At 32.1% G+C, this 18,417-nt stretch overlaps 1 protein-coding gene across 1 annotated transcript; it reads left to right on the plus strand.

Annotated features, from left to right (window-relative positions):
- The first annotated feature begins 278 nt into the window (after positions 1–278).
- LOC136987443 (uncharacterized) lies at positions 279–17,859 on the plus strand. The gene is made up of 3 exons (XM_067285182.1): positions 279–479; positions 14,921–15,051; positions 16,437–17,859. The coding sequence occupies exons 1-3, from the start codon at positions 472–474 to the stop codon at positions 16,715–16,717; spliced, it is 420 nt and encodes a 139-aa protein (XP_067141283.1). The 5' UTR covers positions 279–471; the 3' UTR covers positions 16,718–17,859.
- Positions 17,860–18,417: the final 558 nt, after the last annotated feature.

Genomic DNA, 18,417 nt, shown 5'->3' on the forward strand with positions numbered 1-18,417 from the left:
CTTTATAAATTATCGGGTCTTACAAAGGGATTGGAATATGGCGACACGTTATAAAATAATAACGCACCGCAAAAATTATCACTTTCTTTTGTATCTACAAATTAATTTCTTTCTTTTTTTCTTTTTTCTTCGCACGTCCATTCGCTTTTCAATAATCTGAAGTCGTCATAGCAACAAGAACGTCAACAGTTATTCACCATTGTCTATCCAACTGGTCCATAAAACTGGATAAACGTCGGATCAATGTTACTAGAGCGCCATCTGTACACTAAGAAAAACTCTCGAACAGATTAGATCCTGTTTATGCATGTGTGTGAATGTGTCTCTGTTTCCATGTGCGGCTGTGACTCTACAAACTATGATATATCAACCTTTTCTATGGATGAAGTTGTTATAAAATATCGAATTTTTAGAAAGTTTTTCGAAGGGGAATACTGGAAATGATACAGAAAGGAAAAATTAACAGTATTTATGAAAAGGTGGGTTCAGTTTCTTTCATTATTTTTGCTGGCTTCGCAGAGGAGCGTGGTCTCCTCGTGGTCCTGGAGAGTAATTATGAGGAATTTGGTGCGGAATTCAGAACTATATAGAGGAAAAAAAAACATACGAAATAACTCTCTCTCTTGTGTATAAGTCCCTCATTTTCAAATTCAGGGGCCCTAATCGTCGGGCGCCTGTTCCATTAAGTAAGAATTATATAAATACAACAGGTCCTTCTAGCCATGTCAATAAAGGAAATATGTTCCAAAGTTTTCGTACACAGTAAAACTGGACTCACGGTTTCAAATACAGGTTTTGCTGTATTTGAAACTAACTCAAATGGATATATTATTATTCCATTTACTAATTACGCATCAAACACGAGAACATACTTTACAAATATACACATTGCATCTACGTAAACTTATCTAAGATACTTTAGTTTAGCGCAAAACTCGGTTTAATGCCAGTATAATGATGGCGCTAAATCGAAGGGTGGATGTAGTTTTGTAATTATCAATCTTTCTCGTTCTAATCTTTCTCTCTCTAAATGAAATTAGTGAAGAGGATGCGGGATTGTCTCGCCTTTTGTACGAATATTTAACTTAAATTTACTGTTCTAATTTCGAGGCTGTATCTGAATATATTTTAAGCTATGTGTAGTTTTGGTTTACTATAATCGATTAGTATATAAATCCATAATCCAGTTGTCATAACTGGAAAGAAAAAAAAGAAATTTAAAAGGTTTCCATGGTGAATACATTAACGTTTCACGTACGATGGTTAAAAATTAGTTAAATATTTAGTTTAAAATTGTTTTAATAATCGATTAAGCAGTAATTCGCTTTTTTAAAAAAACACAGTTATTTTTTTTACGAAGATTCGGGCTTCTGGTTTCCTAATCACGATTAATGCAAGGTTAAATCGAATCTAGGTCAATGGAGCAAGTATGAAACAGGCTATATATATATGAAACTCAGCTATATCAGAGTAATTTACATATATAGTCTATCAACTTATCATTAAAACCTGTGTAAGCCGGACTCAGCTATAATAATTTGCATATAAACTCTACTCGTTAACTTACTTATCTTTCATACGTATTTTAAATACAGTAAAACCTGTGTAAACCGGACGCACGGTAGCGAATATTTCTTCCAGTTTGGCAGGTTTCCGTTTTGAACGGGTTCAGCAGTAAAAAGATCGATAAATAATTTGCATTAATGGATTTTTAAAGTAGAAACTATTGAAAATGTTTTTAGTAATGTGTTAATAAATAATTATGAATATATTAATTTTAATTGCGCTTATAATAAATTAACGAAAAGTAAATTTATAATTTATTATAAATTCGCTTGTGCTCTATGCATTAAAATAATAATAATAACATAAAATAAGTCGCAATTTAATGACAAAGGAGTGTGTTTCCTATCGACTTTCATTTTGTAATGTTTACTATAATATCGATCGATTCGTTTATCAATCTAACAAGCGGCTCGATCGGTCACGTGACACGCTCACAATGCTCTTTTATTATTGTTTTCCTCCCTCCCCTTCATTTATTTCGGTCTACGAAACAATAAACGACGCCATTTTCATTAATAAGTTTTTTGCGAGTAATTAAGCTCGATCCTAACCTGTTTTACCGCCTTATATACGTCACAAATCTGCTACCTCTGTAACCTCAAGTTATTCATCACCTCCAATAGTTACATTATTCTTTTATATACGTTAAAAAATTAATTCTTATATACAGTAAAACCTGCCTAAAACGGAACCTGAATAAAAAGGAAGCCTGCTTAAACGGAAAAAGTTTTTATGTTAAAAAACACCTCGTTTAGAACGGAAACCTGTCAAAGCGGAAAAGATATTAGGTACCGGACGATTCCGGTTTACACAGGTTTTACTGTAACTGTATAACCCGTACTTTAACGTTTTATCGCCTCTAAAATTTGGCCTCCTTAGGCAGGTGCTTAAGGGGCAGTCGAACCTTTAATAACGACCCTCTTTTCCTGGTCGTTTTTAACAGGTTTGACCGTAATACCCTGTAATGCCATACTACAAATACACAGTATATGTGGTAGGGCCTATATTTATATTCAGTTTTATGTGCTGTACAATACGGTACTGTACATATTTATATAAAAAGCTGCAGATATATTTTTTTAAATTTAAAATTAATTTTAAATGTTACATTTAGTGTTGCTATAGTAATGGTAACACCTTTTTTTAAGAGCACTTAATGATAGGCTTCATCAATCATTTATTATTAAACCACGCCCATTTTAATACGACTGGGTTTTTTTGTTAGCCAATAAGCGATACGAATCGATAAAAATTATCGCAATTGGTCGATGAACATTTTAAAATTTTAATATTGTCAATAATACATTATCCAATTACTTAATTATTTTATCAATTTATATTATGTTATGTTATTAAATATGACATTTGTAGACATTTATAAGGCATAAAACTGAGAAAATTAACGCTTTAAATTAAACAAAATACTAATAAGTTCGGGAAGCCAAAATAAGCTGAGAATGGCTACAGGAGGACCGAAAACGTTTGTTTTTTTAAATTTTCTCCACTCTGTACACACTAAAAGGGTCTTTTTTTAAGCAAGTCTATTATGGGTTCGGTTAGGCCCACAATTACAAAATACAGTATTGTATCTATACAAAAAGATAGACAAATCGCCCTATGGTTCAGAGTGTAAGGTTACATATCGCAATTCCTTTTGTGGAATTATTATTTGATCTTAGGGGACAAGTGTTCCGTTCCCCCCTCTGCGGACGCCCATGGTATCAAGTTTCTCATAGTTTCATGTTTTTCTTCTTTATAAGTGGCTACAACCTGTAATGAAAGGTTCAAGTTATGTCCTAAGAATTATATTAAGTAGCATTCTACTTATAAAAATTATCTTAAATTACTTTTTTATGTAAATTATTTTCGGTCTTTATCGTGTTAACTTGTGTAAGGTCCTGTTTATTATTATGGGAAGGCAATTTTAATTTTAATCTTTTAGAGAGGAATAAAAATCATTTTAAAGAATTTTCATTACAAAGACATTAAACTTTTGTAATTACAGAATGCCTTTTAGAAAGTCTGTTTCCTTTAGATACTATAGAATGCCTTTTAGAATGTCTGTTCCTTGTTAAGTCTATAAAATGCCTCTCTGTTTCCTATGGAATCTACAGACCCGATAGGAAACAGAAGAAATTCTAAAAGGCATTCTACAGTTCTAAATCTTTTGACCGATCTGGATCAAATTTTCTGTAGTTATTCTCTAAAACACTGCAGAAAATACAAACTACTATGAAACCTGCACACCCCTTGATTTTATCCCCATGACACTGTGATAATTTAAGTTTAATGCATATTACGTGAGTAAGCATTATGTAATAATAAATGAAACCCTATGGCGCCTTCATGGATCCCGTGGCGCCTTCATTGTGTAATGAAGGCGCCACATGGTCCATGAATCATATTCATAGTGATGATTTCAAAGAGGGTATTTTGGATTTGGAAGCTTCTCCGAAATAAACCTAATTGATACGTTAGCCTAAAATATGATTCATAATTACAGTGTTTGTCCTTATTACTTTTCTCCCAGGCAACTGTTATGACTTAGTTATGGATCAATACGTAACAATTGTACTGTATATTGTTAGAACGACGTAATTAATCCATAATCTATAGGTGTAATTTCATACTTTTCTACGCGTAGTCGAACCTCCATAATGTTCACCTATAAAACCCTACTAAATAATGGTCTTTGACCACTAAGCTTTCAGTATATGGTCTCGATTTTCATCTTACTCCGTTCTGCTGAAGATTAAGGAAGAAAAACAGACGGACGACAACGACAATTTGAATTACAGCTTAATGATATAAACTGAGCTTTCAGTCGATAATTAAATGTCTGATTTTATGGCTTTCGGAGTAGTTGGACCCCACGCACGTGACAAGTCAGGCCCTCTCTAAACCCTCGAAGCATAAATTAAGCACATGATAAATTAGGACCAAACGTGTTAGCGGAACATCCATCTAAATCTATAAAAAGTGTTGGCAGTATATGAAATATAGGTGAGGCATTGTTTCCTAAATTATTGCCACGCTTACGAACAGTAGCAATTATATTCTTATAATTTCTGGTCATAAAATATTATTACTCATCTTCAGATCAACGAATGGGGGATGAAATCAGGTGTCAGATTTCATAGTTGCCAATATTCTCTGCAGGGTTCTAGAGAGTAAGTATAAGAAATTTGATGCTGATCGGTCAATGCGTAAGTAGGCTGGCTATATAGAGAACAGGCAGACAAATAGACAAACACTTTGTACGCGTATAATAAAACCTGCCCAAAAACGGAACCTGAATAAAACGGAGAGATTTTCTTATGTTAAAAGAAAACCTGTTCGAGACGGAAACTTGTCAAAGCGGAAAAAATATTCGATATCGTAAAACCGGCTTACACGGGTTTTACTGTGTATAATTTCTGCTTCATAAAACATCATTTATCAACGTTATTGATCTTCAAAATAAAATGTATACTGTATTCTAGTAAAATTTATATTGACGTTTATTTTATTTTTATAATTTTTGCTTTTTTAAGTGAAGAATTGTCCTGGGATACAAGATATAGGCTAAATAATACAAAAATAGATATAAGTTTACGTTTAATCCAATATTTATGAAAGAAAACAAAACCATATTTTATCATTTTGTTTCAAAACATAATAAGGATAAAGTATTGTAGTACACGATATATCATAATATTCTTTAATAACTGTATGAATTTATTGTTGTCCGAATTAAAAAAAATAGATTTTTAACATAAAATATATAAAGCCGAACCTCTGTACGACGGTTCCTGACGGGAATTTTAAAAATTTACCGTTGTTTGAGGGTATTTTGCATACATTTTTGTCTCGGGGGGAAAAGTTCCTTTAAAATGGCCGCTGTTTACAGGTGGCCGTATTAGGAGGTTCGACTGTATATATAAAGAAACAAAATCACTGTCGGTGCCATAATATGAAACTAATTTAATAATTATAAGATATATGCTTAAGGATAAAGATCTAAGACTTGTGTTTGGTTACAGTAGTGATCTTAATGCAAGAAAATGCAAAGAATTTCTTTCTTGATCAATTTATTAGCTGAATAAATAAATGTTTCGAGACTCGAATTACAATTATTCGTCCATATTAATGACGATCATTCAGGATTATCTCTCAGAAATAATAATTATTATTTTTGTTTGCTGTTTATTAACTCGTGTTTGAATGTTGAGGTAGCCATTATTGTAGACGACCTTGAAACGTATACACGACACACGTCACACACTCAGTTGTAGTTTCCTTCCATTAAAATTAGTCGCACACGTTTCGCCGACTGTTAAAGTTCTATGCACTTTTCATAGCCTGTTAGTAAATATACAATCAAACCTCGATATAGAGCTCTCCTAAGTAGCGCCATTCTCGTAAAGAACTAATGAATATCTGCGGATGGATCTTATACTAAATATTAAACAAATAACCCTCCAGTATCTGTGATTTTGCTGGAAAATGTATTACCAAAACCACGTGACTATCACACACCCAAATCATTATACGTAATTATTATTGTATGACATACTTCGGTTTAGTGCCAATTTCAGTCTAAATGTGTGGCTGTAATTTTGTAATTATCGACTTTTCTGGTTTCAAACTTAAATTAATTATTAATAAAAGATTTTAGATTTAGATTAGATTTTAAAAAATTCATTTTGACTGTTTATTTGTTTAAAATGAATTTTACGAAGAACAAACAAACGGGACTTTTCCATCGCATTTCTGTCGACTCAATCGATTAATTATGTAAACTCAAGAATTTCGTTTCCAATTCCTTACTTTAATTTTCTTAATTTCTTTTTTTATATATAAAATAAATTAAATTTCTGCCATAAAAGTAGAAAAATCGAGTTAGATGCCTTCACCTTATTTCTATTTTTTTTTTTTTTTTTTCTTCCTGGTTATAAAACACAAATTTTGTTTAGGGTGTCTGCAATGAATCATTATCATCCTAATTAATTAAGTTTCATCTGACACAGCTTGAAGTGATGATGATAAATTGTTGCTGTTTTTTCTATAAGGTTTGATGTAAGCTTTTGATCTGCCGATTCCCTCCCTTAATATAATTTGATTACTTTCCTTGCGACATTTTTACCCCATTTAAACTTACTTAAAATCTATTTTCTTTTTAAAAATTTTATTAACATTCCCAACTCTAAAACACGCGAATTAACTGAATTAAGTGTTTTAAATAGTTAATTAAGTGTTTAAGTGTGAATTAAGTGTTTTAGATAGCTAAAAATGATAAAAATGAAAGTATGTTTTCGTGGGGAAAGTGCCTAAGGAAAAATAAAAGTTCGTAATGAACTAAGCTTTCTCGGTTTTCATCCATCTAACTCCATTCTCGAGACTAACGAAGGACAAACAGACAGACAGTCAAATACAAACGACAGTGGGAATGAATGGATTGAAAATTGCAGTAGCTCTACTCGGCACAGGAGAATTTATATTAGGGTTTCAGCCCTATTACGTGGCATTTTTGGGTCTAGTTCAACAGCCATTAAAGTTACCGTGTTCAAATCGCCAAAATTGGGTAAAGCGTCATAAAATTGTGTTTGGACAGAGTTTTCATCAATATTAAATAGGTTTTAGGAACACAGAATCGTAAAGTGTGACAAAAATTCGTTCGTAAATACGCAAATATCTCGATATTCCTTGAAGAAATTCGAAATCTGACTAATTGACTTCATTCGAATCACCTCCTTGCCCGTCTTTTGAGACGAGCCTATCAGTGGTTCGGGCTTGAACCCGTGATGACATTTTACCATTTGTTTGAAATGTCTGTTATATTCAAATACAACGCACCCAATTCATTTTATATGGCTGAACCTTAGAAAGACACTTCAACAAAACAAAAAAATTAGTCGAAATTGTACCACTGGGGCATGAATAATGAATAGTTTAATTTGGATTTAAAAGTTTTCTAGCGTTCTAGGTTTTTAAAAAATGACTTAAAAATAGCTAATTAATAAATTATAACAATTCTTTAAACGAATGCATCAAGGCTATTGTTTTGACTGAAGTTGTACTGTCAACAAAAATCTCCTAGTGACAAGTTTGCGTGAGGAATCGAATTTGATTTATCGAAAAAGTAACATTTCGAGAAGTCGTAATAAATAAATAATTTATTTTCTATAATGTTAACTCCTCTAAGATCATCGCACGGTTATTTATAATTTTATTAATACCAAAAGAAAAAAAAAAATTATTTAGTTACTCATTTCTATACAAATCTTCCCACCAGTGCAGTGGCACGTTATAGCTTCGAGGGAGTCCGGGCAAATTTTTTCTTATAAAAGATTGATTTGGGACTCCCTGCTGAACATTGATCATGGGTTCGTGCCTGGCCAATGATCCGGCCACGTGTTTTCCTGGTTTTCTTCACGTTTGTAACACTTAAATAGGGTCCAGTCTTCCGTGATGAAGGAAATTTCCACGCTGCCTTGTACAAAACAAACAACTAAACAAATCTGTTTTCTGTTTAATTTTCTATAAACTTTTTCATATTGCAGAATTCTGTATTAAACGAGTTAGTTGCAAGTTATTTTTTCTGTCTTCTGTCGTGTAATCAGAGCTACGATCTCGCTACGTTAACAGCAGTTAAATTGATTTGTTTCCTCTATTCTTTTTCTGTTCAGACATTTCTACGTGATAAACAGATAATGTATGGCCAAAAACAGATGGCCTTAGCGAAGGCCACTGTCGTCTTCATTTATCATTTATATATGTATTAACAATACTTAATAGAGTTCTCATCTATCTTTAGTACAACCGATCTTATCGGTTTCTTAAATTATAGGGATATTTCCATGAGTTATTGTGACTTGTGTTATTTAAAACTTCTCAAAAGTAAAATATTAGCTACTACAGAAGAATGTTTTTATATTAAAATTTATTATAGAAAGGTAGCACGTAAGCGGAGTGAGTAACCATAGCTTATTATGGAGTAAACGGGAACAGTTTTTTAAGAGCGAGTGAAAAAAGGGCCCAAAAATTGACAAAATTAGATTATTTTCTTAAAAATGATTTATATATTGACCCGCGAGTTTGCTCCATTTAAAATTTAAAATTTAACACCTATTCTTAACACCAAATCTTCAAGAGGGTGGCTGGTTGATGAAGCGAGGTCCTACTTATCAGGGCCAAATAAAATAATAATAGTAATTTTAATGTTTATCTATTAATTAAATTGGTAATTTTTCATCTAGAGACGTTATAGAAGGTTAAATTTGAAGAGTTTTATACCACGCCATTTCGTTCTTTTGAATTCATTTTAAATTAATGTCGTGTTACTTGCTTACAAACTTACAGCGAGATTCGGTCGAAAAAATAAATAAAAATTAAATAAAATGCTCATTTAAAATGCAATAATAATCTAATGGACACTCAACAAATATTGCATTGAAGCTTTAAACTAACGCGTGGCGTGATTGGTTAGGAACTAGAATGTCACGACAGCAGCTTTAAAAATTACATGTGGCACATTTATAATTTTTAATATTAAAAAATAATAATAATTCTAAATAACTTTTTAGATTTTACAATAATAAGAAAATAATTTAGATTTTCTTAAAGCGATTTGTAGAGGGTGGCCCAAAAGTCGTTTAACCGTGATCAGCTTTTAATGAATTTGAAATTTCTTACGTGACCAGCTCTTTTAGCGAGGTGCGAACCCACGACCACTCCTCAGTGTTCGGTGGTTTCAGATTGGAGTGGATTGATGGTGTAAGTGCCAAGGAAAAAACATACTCTCGAGTGGACTAGACACGTGAATAAACTCGAAAAAGTCCGCGTGGGAAGGTTCGAAACCGCGTCCAACTATTAGTGTTTGGTAGTTTTATCCAGTAGGCCATCAATAGATTATCTTAAGAGAAGATATTACAATGAATAGTAAACTTTTACTATGAATCCTGAAATTAATTTATTTATTTATTACAACTAAATAACAAAATTTATTATTAAAACAATTTCTAAAAACAAGAAGAAAAACCAAGAATGGAAAGCATTATCATCGTTCTCCATTATATCAAAAAAGCGTTTACATAAATTCAGTGTGTCCCCCAATAACCGAGTGGGCACACTAGTAGATGGTCGTGGGTTCGTACCTGGCCGATCAGGTGGAATTTTCCTGGTTTTCTTTACGTTTGAATCACCTAGTAGAGACTAGACCATAGAAAATCCACCCAGGATATAAAGAAAGAGCGATATTTTATATCAGCCGAAAGCAATTTTCTGTAATTCGTTTGACATATAAATCATGTTTTCATTGGAGAAGAAAGCTTCGTTAATGTAATTTAATGGGGGGGGGAATATAGGATAGGCCAAAAGCCCTGCTGAAGAGTTACAGCTCCCAAGTATCAGAAAAGTTTCTAAATGAAACCTTCCCGTTTGTGGAGATAATTGAGTTTTATGGCTGATAAATACCTTTAGGGTCATCCTATGTTTATCTGCTCTATGAGACAAATATAATAAAAATAATATTATTCGACATAAACGTGATCTCGGGTTCGTGCCTGACCAAAGGGCTAGAGTTTTGGATGCCAAAGGGGGGCCTCCCGGGAGGCGCCCATGTGGTGCGTTGCTTTATCTCAGTTTAGCTTAACCTTACCCGTAATGGAATACAATTAAATATATAGGTTAATGATTAATAGTAAATATTATCTCATTAATTATTAGCGCTATAGCGGGGTAAATGGAAGTATAAAATAAAATGGCTGTTATATAATTGGAAGTTTGGTTTATTCCCTAAAATTTTCATGAAAAATAAGTGTGAAGAGGTATTTATTAAACGTAAGATTTGCAATTTTAATGTCAGTAGGGTAAAGCACGAACAGAAAAAGAAGAATACCATAACAGTTAGATATATTGATACTAGGCTATTATTAATTCAATTTCTATTGTGTTTTGAAGGTTTCGATGACGTTACGTTACAAGGTATGCTGCACACGTCATTATTTACAGGAAAACAAATAGCATAATGCACGCACGTAATATAGGCTGTAGCCTACTTCAGGTGTAAAGATTAACGTTAATTTCACACTTAATCAAGAATATTCAGAATTTTACTTTTAATAAAAATGAGTATAAAATCGAATAATTTACGGTCAAACCTCTAAACAACAGCCACTGACGGAAACATAAAATGGCCGTTTTCATAAGGTTATTTTGTATGCATTTCATCGCTGTTTAGTAGTGGCCGTCCGTTATTGGAAGTTACAACTCTCTTACTGTAAATTGCAGTTATAAACTGAACTTCAAGACATATCTTCCAACCTATTGCACGGACTATAAAAGATATACAATGCCTAAAGATTTTGCGAGTGACCGCGCTAGATATAGATCTTACTATCGATTCAGGTGCCAGTGGACAACAATAATCGATTGTTCTTTTATCTGTAAGGATTGTTGCCCGCTGGGGGTCAATGGATCTGACTTCAATCATTGACCATTGTGAGAATCACTGCCTTAAAAATATCATAAATTAGGAAGGGAAATACAAACTGCAACTATAGCTAGGTATAAGTGAAGACAAAACAGTAAAAAATAAATGAAATCGATTCCATTAGCATGAACTTTGTAAGGGTTAAAATACTAAAAGAAAGAAAAACATGGGTATAGGAAATCAGTAGGTAGCTAATGGGATATCGATATAAGTCTAGAAAGTATTGAGGTAAGTTGGAGATTGGTGATAAGATAAAACAAAGAGAAGTTCATATTATACGTAAAATTCGTAAAAATATCAATGAAAACTTCTCTAAAAAGTTGGCAACGTGTTATTGACAGACTTTCCCAGCATTCTTTATTTGTTTTCATCCCTAATAATTGCTACCACTACCTTTAAGTCTTCAGATTGGTTCGGGAAATATTAAGGAAACCATGTCTCTCGAACAAACGGTCCGATTTTCCCGAAAATTTCTAGAAATATTTTCCCCTAATACGCAAACCTCCCTGCAAAATTTCATAAATTTTTAACAAAAGGCACAAGAAACCTTCAAAGCGAGTGAAAAAATCGTGTCTCCCCTCAGGCACTAATATCCATACATAAAGAATAAGCTCCCAACTTTCTTGCGTTTCTCGATGTTTCAAGGTCCTCTGAGTCCAAAAATGTAAAAATCTTGAGGGGTGAATCATTTTTTGACCGATCGACACACTTTCCCTGCGTTATACATAACTGCCAGGAAGGTAAAAACAATTACTCAGCTCTAATTGCAGGGAGAATTCTATTTCCACACCACGAAGAGCATATTAGAAGTTAAATAAAGAACGTATAAGTAAGAAAATTCTATAAATTGGAAAATAAAATAAATAAATTGATTGGAAAGAAAATTAGTTAAAGAATAAGTGAAAGGTAAAAGTAAAGGTAAAATTAGTTACGCTCTAAATAACTGCAGAACTATTAAAAATCTCTAAGTATGGAGTTAGTAGGAAAGTATGATTGATGCATTTTGTTTCTACAAATAAAAACTGATGGAACTGCTTTGTATAGGCCTATATATATATATATGCGTATTCATTTGCTATTTTAGAACTATAAGTCGATATACTGATCAGTGAGATGCGAATAGGTCTATATTTACTTTATCTATCATATATTTGACCTTTTCCTTAACTAATTTTTAGTTTTTCTATCATATATTTGACCTTTTCCTTAACTAATTTTTAGTTTTTCTATATAGAAAGGTGGCAAATAATCACACACTTTGTTTATCATAAAGACGCCTTGCTCTTTGTTATAGACAAACAAGAATTACTCTTTATTTAAAATTTATCTTGTATACTAGTACTATTTTGGTGAACTAAATAAAAAATATTATTTCTGATCTGTAAGACTAAATATTTGCATCCATAATTCCAGTATAATAAGTCCTGTTAATTGATTTAAAAAAGCACTAGTATACAAGATAAATTTTAAATTACAATAGAGGACACAAAGGCACAATAATTAAGAATTAGTCTCCTTACAACATAATAAAAGCCATTATTTATGCTGACTTGTATAAATCACGAATTAATCTAATTTATGCAATTTTTACAGTCAAAAATAAAAAATAAAAAAACTGGCAAGAGCTCTGGTTCGACTTTCCAGGCCTTCGTTGAGTGAACCATTAGGAATTCTGACAATTTTCAATTGTACTAGGATATAAAATTTAAGTAATAACAAAAGCTTAAAAGGAATGATTTTGTTTAATTATGATAAAAGCCTCTCCATTTAAAAGAATATTCAAGTTTAAAATAACACTCTAACACTAGCTCAAAGTTAAAATTGTGTCCAGCGCCTGTGTTACGAGACATTGTTAAAAAAAAAAAAAAAAAAACTTTTATATTATATTATTATAAAACGTCAAAAGAGTCTTAATTTTGAGGATAGAGATGAGTTTTAATAATATTGTAAATGCCAATAACGTGAAAAAATTTTATTAAGTCTTAACCCCACTGGAGTATGAAACCCCTATCTCACCATTCCTTCGAGCTCCGTACCCCAAAGTTTAATAGCATCGGTGCCTCTTATATACAGGTTTTTGTGCCAAACTTTGTTTCTTAATCTTTACACCCACAAACACAAACACACACACACTCGTACACCCCCCCACACACACGAATCCAGGGAGTTTTTTCCCCTTTTATCACTTTTTATGGTTCAGGTAATCTCAAAACGTCGATATTTGCACACAAGTTTGACTTTTCAGACTTTCTATTTAATATTTATCCGGTATTTAGAAGGACGTTATATCGAGGTTTGGACATGTACATATTGAATAAATTTCTAGTTTAAAAGTAAACACAATACCGGGAACTTTATATAAGTTACTGGTGTAAACGCCCGTATTTTCACATATTCTTGAGATTCACAGAATTAAAAATCATTAGATCTTTGGTTACGCCCATGTTAAGAAGTTCATAGAAAAAAAATATATATTAATCCTTGGCATCATTTTTATAAAAAGAATTCTTGAAAATACGAATTTATTTCATCACATTTATGATGATTGCTAGCGTTTACAATGCCCAAAATCGTTTATTGTTGGCCCTAATTGTATGTATTTGAGTTATATAGAATTATTGTGACTACGTTTTCGTGTCAAGGTTCGCAATTTTAATGCCGTAGTTTTTTTTTTTTTTTTTGTGGCATTGTATCGCATTGACTTGTATCGCATGATCAATAGTTTTCTAGTCACGACACTCGATGAATAAACTGCGCCACTGATGCATCTTATGAGACAGCGCAGAGTTATCTATATAACACAATAAAATTAAAATAGAAACTGTAAATTCAGACCTCGTGGCCTAAATTATAAGTAAATAACATCAAGATAAGTTGCAAAAGAAGGTAGATAAACGGCATGCCAATCATAAATTACCATTCAACACAGGATCGATTTTTCTAAAGATAGTACGCAATGCTTCGTGGCATTGCATAACTACGTACGTCAGAATTTTGTTAGACAACTGTGACGTATGTAGTTGCATAAGTGCAATTATTTTTATTTTTAGCAACAAAATTTGCTAAATATAAATTATTTCTAAAAATAGCATATTGAAATATTAAGATTGCAAAGCTTTCTGTAATGTTTTCCTTCGAATTAATCGACTGCAAATTAAGTTATGGCACGCTAATGTATTTTTTATTACGAAGCATTAACATTGATTTGAGGTTACCTTAGTAGAGTAGTTAACTATTACGTTTTATGGTGTATAATAGAACAGGAGTAATACAACTCTAAGAGTGAAGAGTTGGTGGAAAAGATTTCACCCATCGACGAAAATTGTACCAATCAAAACTAGTGTACGAATGCAAATTGTACTGATTCTTTCGTGGAATTTTAGAGTTCTTCGTAATTATCTTCATCAGTATTGTTGAGCAAGTGTTAGGTCTTAGGGCCTGCTAGTCTCATCTCAATCTTTCAGGACCTATCTCCATCTCTTCGTTCATTCTTCCAGTATCTATTTTATGTATATGTTGAATTTCTGTACTTTTTGACGTAGTTTATTAATAACAATGAGGTTCCAAGTTTTTCAAAATGTCTCTATTTTACTTCTTATCAATGGTGTGTCCCACTGATCTGCGGATGCAACGAATTTCTGCACTTGTAAGTGTCTTTGATTCAGAAATGTATACTGTCCATTGTTACTATAGTAGTCCTGTAACTATTTTCTCATGATGTTTATCAGAATATTTTTCGTGTACAGGTTTTCCTAGTTTGCAGTGTGAGGGCACACTGGCTCCCATTTATTCGGCTTGGTATTTTTGGTAAGTCACTTCATAAATTTAGAAATTCAAGAAAATTAGCAATAATAATATAAATAATTATTGGATTTCTTTCAGGATTGCCTTGTTGGTGGTAATTTGCGTGGTTGTAGCATTAATAGTTGTTTGCGTCATGTGTTGTCGAAAACCGAGAAAAGTTGCAATGATAAGATGTTGGCAACCAGTACCCAATGCCGTATTAAAAACAGGTACAGCATAAATATGTCAATTTTTATTATCGACTCTTATTACATTGTTATTTTATATGGGCGCATCAAATGTCAGCGAAGTTAGTAGGCGTAAAATCAATATCGTTAGCATTTAAAATACTATTTACATCGATCAGTCACAAATTAAACAAGGTATTTTGTAGAAAAAAGTCTTTATGGATTACATATAATCATATTAATAGGGTCTTTCTCTCTCATTGATTGCTGTCTATCAGAGCAATTCCTTACAGTGGCCACCTCCGAACAACGGCCATTTTTTATGTTCTCATCACTTTCCAAAAATTACAGTATTCAAAATGAACCCTTTCTGATTGAACACGGTGTTAAGCTGCATCGTTAAGTTCTAGCGAAATAAATAATTCGAAATTTTAGATAAGAATGAATTAATCGACAAATTTTTCGCTATTTGCTAGAGCAGAATTTAAACATGTTTAATCCCATTATCTTCATTAATTCCGGACGAAATGAGCGATACAATTATATAATTTAATTGCATACTTGCAATTTACATAATGAATTATATTCACTATAATTATTGAACAATTAGTTGCTTCCAATAGACTGTGCAATGAGAAAATTGAGAAAAAATTTTTTATAAATTCGTCAGTTCTCATGATCTTTTTTAAGTTTCTATAGAAATTTCCTTCATGAATGTCATTTAATGTTGTATTATGTAAACTAGTTTATAAACTATAACTTATTTTAAAAAATAGCATGAAAACCAAACTTTCAAGTTATAATTAATATATTGAGTACTTTTTTAGTTTTTACTCTCTATCCTATGGGCACTTAGTTCCTTTTAATCATACCATCATAGGTTGGCCAGACCCATAATGGGAACTATCTGAACCAGTGGCGTAGCGTAGTGGGGGCGGCAGGGGCGGCCCGCCCCGGGCGGCACTTTTAGGGAGCGGCAAAATTTCACAATGAATAATAATATCTTGTAAAAATTTGAACCATTTCATTTCATATTTCTGTCGCACCTACGATTCGGACCGATTGAAATTAGCACGGAATTTTTCATTACTTATACCTAAATAAAGAGGTGGCGAAATTTTCCTCCGCCCCGGGCGGCTGACACCCACGCTACGCCACTGATCTGAACTCAACACATCCGAGATGAAAAATTCTTTTGGAGCCGCTAGTTTGGAATCAATCTTGAGTTCCCTAGGGCAGTGTGCCAATTTTGGAAATAGGTGGTTAAGGCTAACCACCTATTTCCAAAACTGACAAGTCTTCTGTAGCATTCTCAATTAACTCTAGATTTTTATATTGCATCTTCCAGGTAAACACATATTTGAAATATGATTATGAAATATTGCATTAATTTCAAGCATTTTTTTATTCTGATGAAATCTACATAGCACAAGATCCGCAAGGCATTATTCAACCCGATGTGATCTTCTACAAGAAACCAGCGGGTGGTACAGTAACTGTTGTGGTACCGGGCACTCCTAGTCTTCGACTAACAACACCAATGAGACCTTTAACACCAGCGTACGAACCCACTCAACCCGTCACTATAAGGACCACGAGGGCTGTAGCAACGACCAGCAATGAACTGACTTTGCCACCAGGTTATATACCAAATCAAGATCCCAAAATACCAGTGACCATAGAGACATTTAAAACAATTAATTTTTAATAATAAAAAAAGTTATGTACATATATATATATATAAATATACATGTCACGTGTTTCTGTGTGTGCAGCACATGCCTTAGGAAAAAAAAAAATCACTTGCCAGATGTGAGAGGTAGGTTAACCTGGCGCCATCTATGAGCGACATCGTTCTCCACATGTTAGTGGTGCCATCTATGATCGATAATGTTTTATATTTGCTCTACTCGTGTGGCGCCATCTATGATCGTCATCGATCATTACCTTGATCCAGTGGTGCCATCTAGTGGAGATACGTTTCTTTAGCTGCGTGATAGGTGGCGCCATCTACGAGAGAAGTTCTCTAGCTGCGTGTGCGTGGCGCCATCTATTGGGAACATCAAATAAAGCCTAACTTTTCAAATTTATTAAATTAGAAAAAAAGGAAAACAATAAACTCGAAGGGAAGATTATATTAAAATTAAAAACTGTAAATTTAAAAAATATAAAAAAATTAAAAATGTACATTGAATTAACTGAAATGAAATTTTGTTTGGCACAATTTATATATATATATTTTAAACAACCTTTAATATTAAATAATTTTTTAAATTCCTTTTTTTACGAAATTAAAAAACAAAAAAGAATAATTTGTTCACATTATCACTGCCTTACAAAAAACAACAGAATCAAATCTTCTTTTTTCATACATTAATTTGTTTTTTAAATTAAAATTTTTCCATTGGTTGTGCCTTGGTGGTGTTTCTATTTAAGGGCACCTTTTGAAATTTAAAAAAATTTTAAATATATGAGAGAAAAAATAAAACGTTGTGCCTTGTCGTCTCCGCTCAACATTTAGACGACCTTATGATACTAAAACACTTCATATACTGCATTGGGAAAAGTTATTATATAGTTCTTTAAAGATATATATATATATGTAAAATTGTCTTTAATATAATAACAAAGTTAGTGTTTTAAATATTATATTTAAAACTCATATTGAGTGCCAGTTTTTGATGTTAACTGGCTTATGATGTATTAGAGAATACTGTAAATGGGTATATTGTTGTATACGATAACAAAAAACAAAAAAAATGTGTAAATATTTAATTTTTTTCCTTATGTAAAATAGATTAAAATGCACATTTTACTTGATTAAAGATAAAAGTAATTTAATTTAATTTTTTTTTTTTTTGCATTACAATTTCATTTTTAAACAGTATTTAAAGACATAATATATAGAATTATTTAAATAAATTTTTAATAATATTTTCATGCATGAATTTATATTAAAAAGTATGTTTAAATTTAAAAAACACATGAATTTTTAAAATAAATAATTTCTTTAATAACAGATGGCGACACATTAGATAGACTCCATTTTATTGATGGTATTGATATAATAATTAACAAAAATGGAAAAGGAAATTTAAATATTAAAATTTTAAAATTTAATTTAAAGTAAGAAATGAATAATAAGGAAAGAATTTAGTGCAAAGTTAATCGATACTCGTTAATTATACGGGTTATCTGCAAGTGAAAATTGATACTGTTAACATTACTGATAGTATCTGTAGTCATAGTTTATAGAAAGAGTACTATTGTGGAACTAATCAAATGGCGCCGTCTATCATAAACACAAGTCTGAACCCTTTTTAAATGTATGGTTGCGTCTGGTCAATTGGCTCCACTGTTTTGTAAATTAAAGAGTCTGTGTGTCTCTGAAAAATACTTCGCGAAAGG

Source organism: Centruroides vittatus, unplaced genomic scaffold, assembly GCF_030686945.1.
Source record: "Centruroides vittatus isolate TY-2023 unplaced genomic scaffold, ASM3068694v2 scaffold_211, whole genome shotgun sequence".
In the NCBI taxonomy this organism is placed as follows: Eukaryota; Metazoa; Arthropoda; class Arachnida; order Scorpiones; family Buthidae; genus Centruroides; species Centruroides vittatus.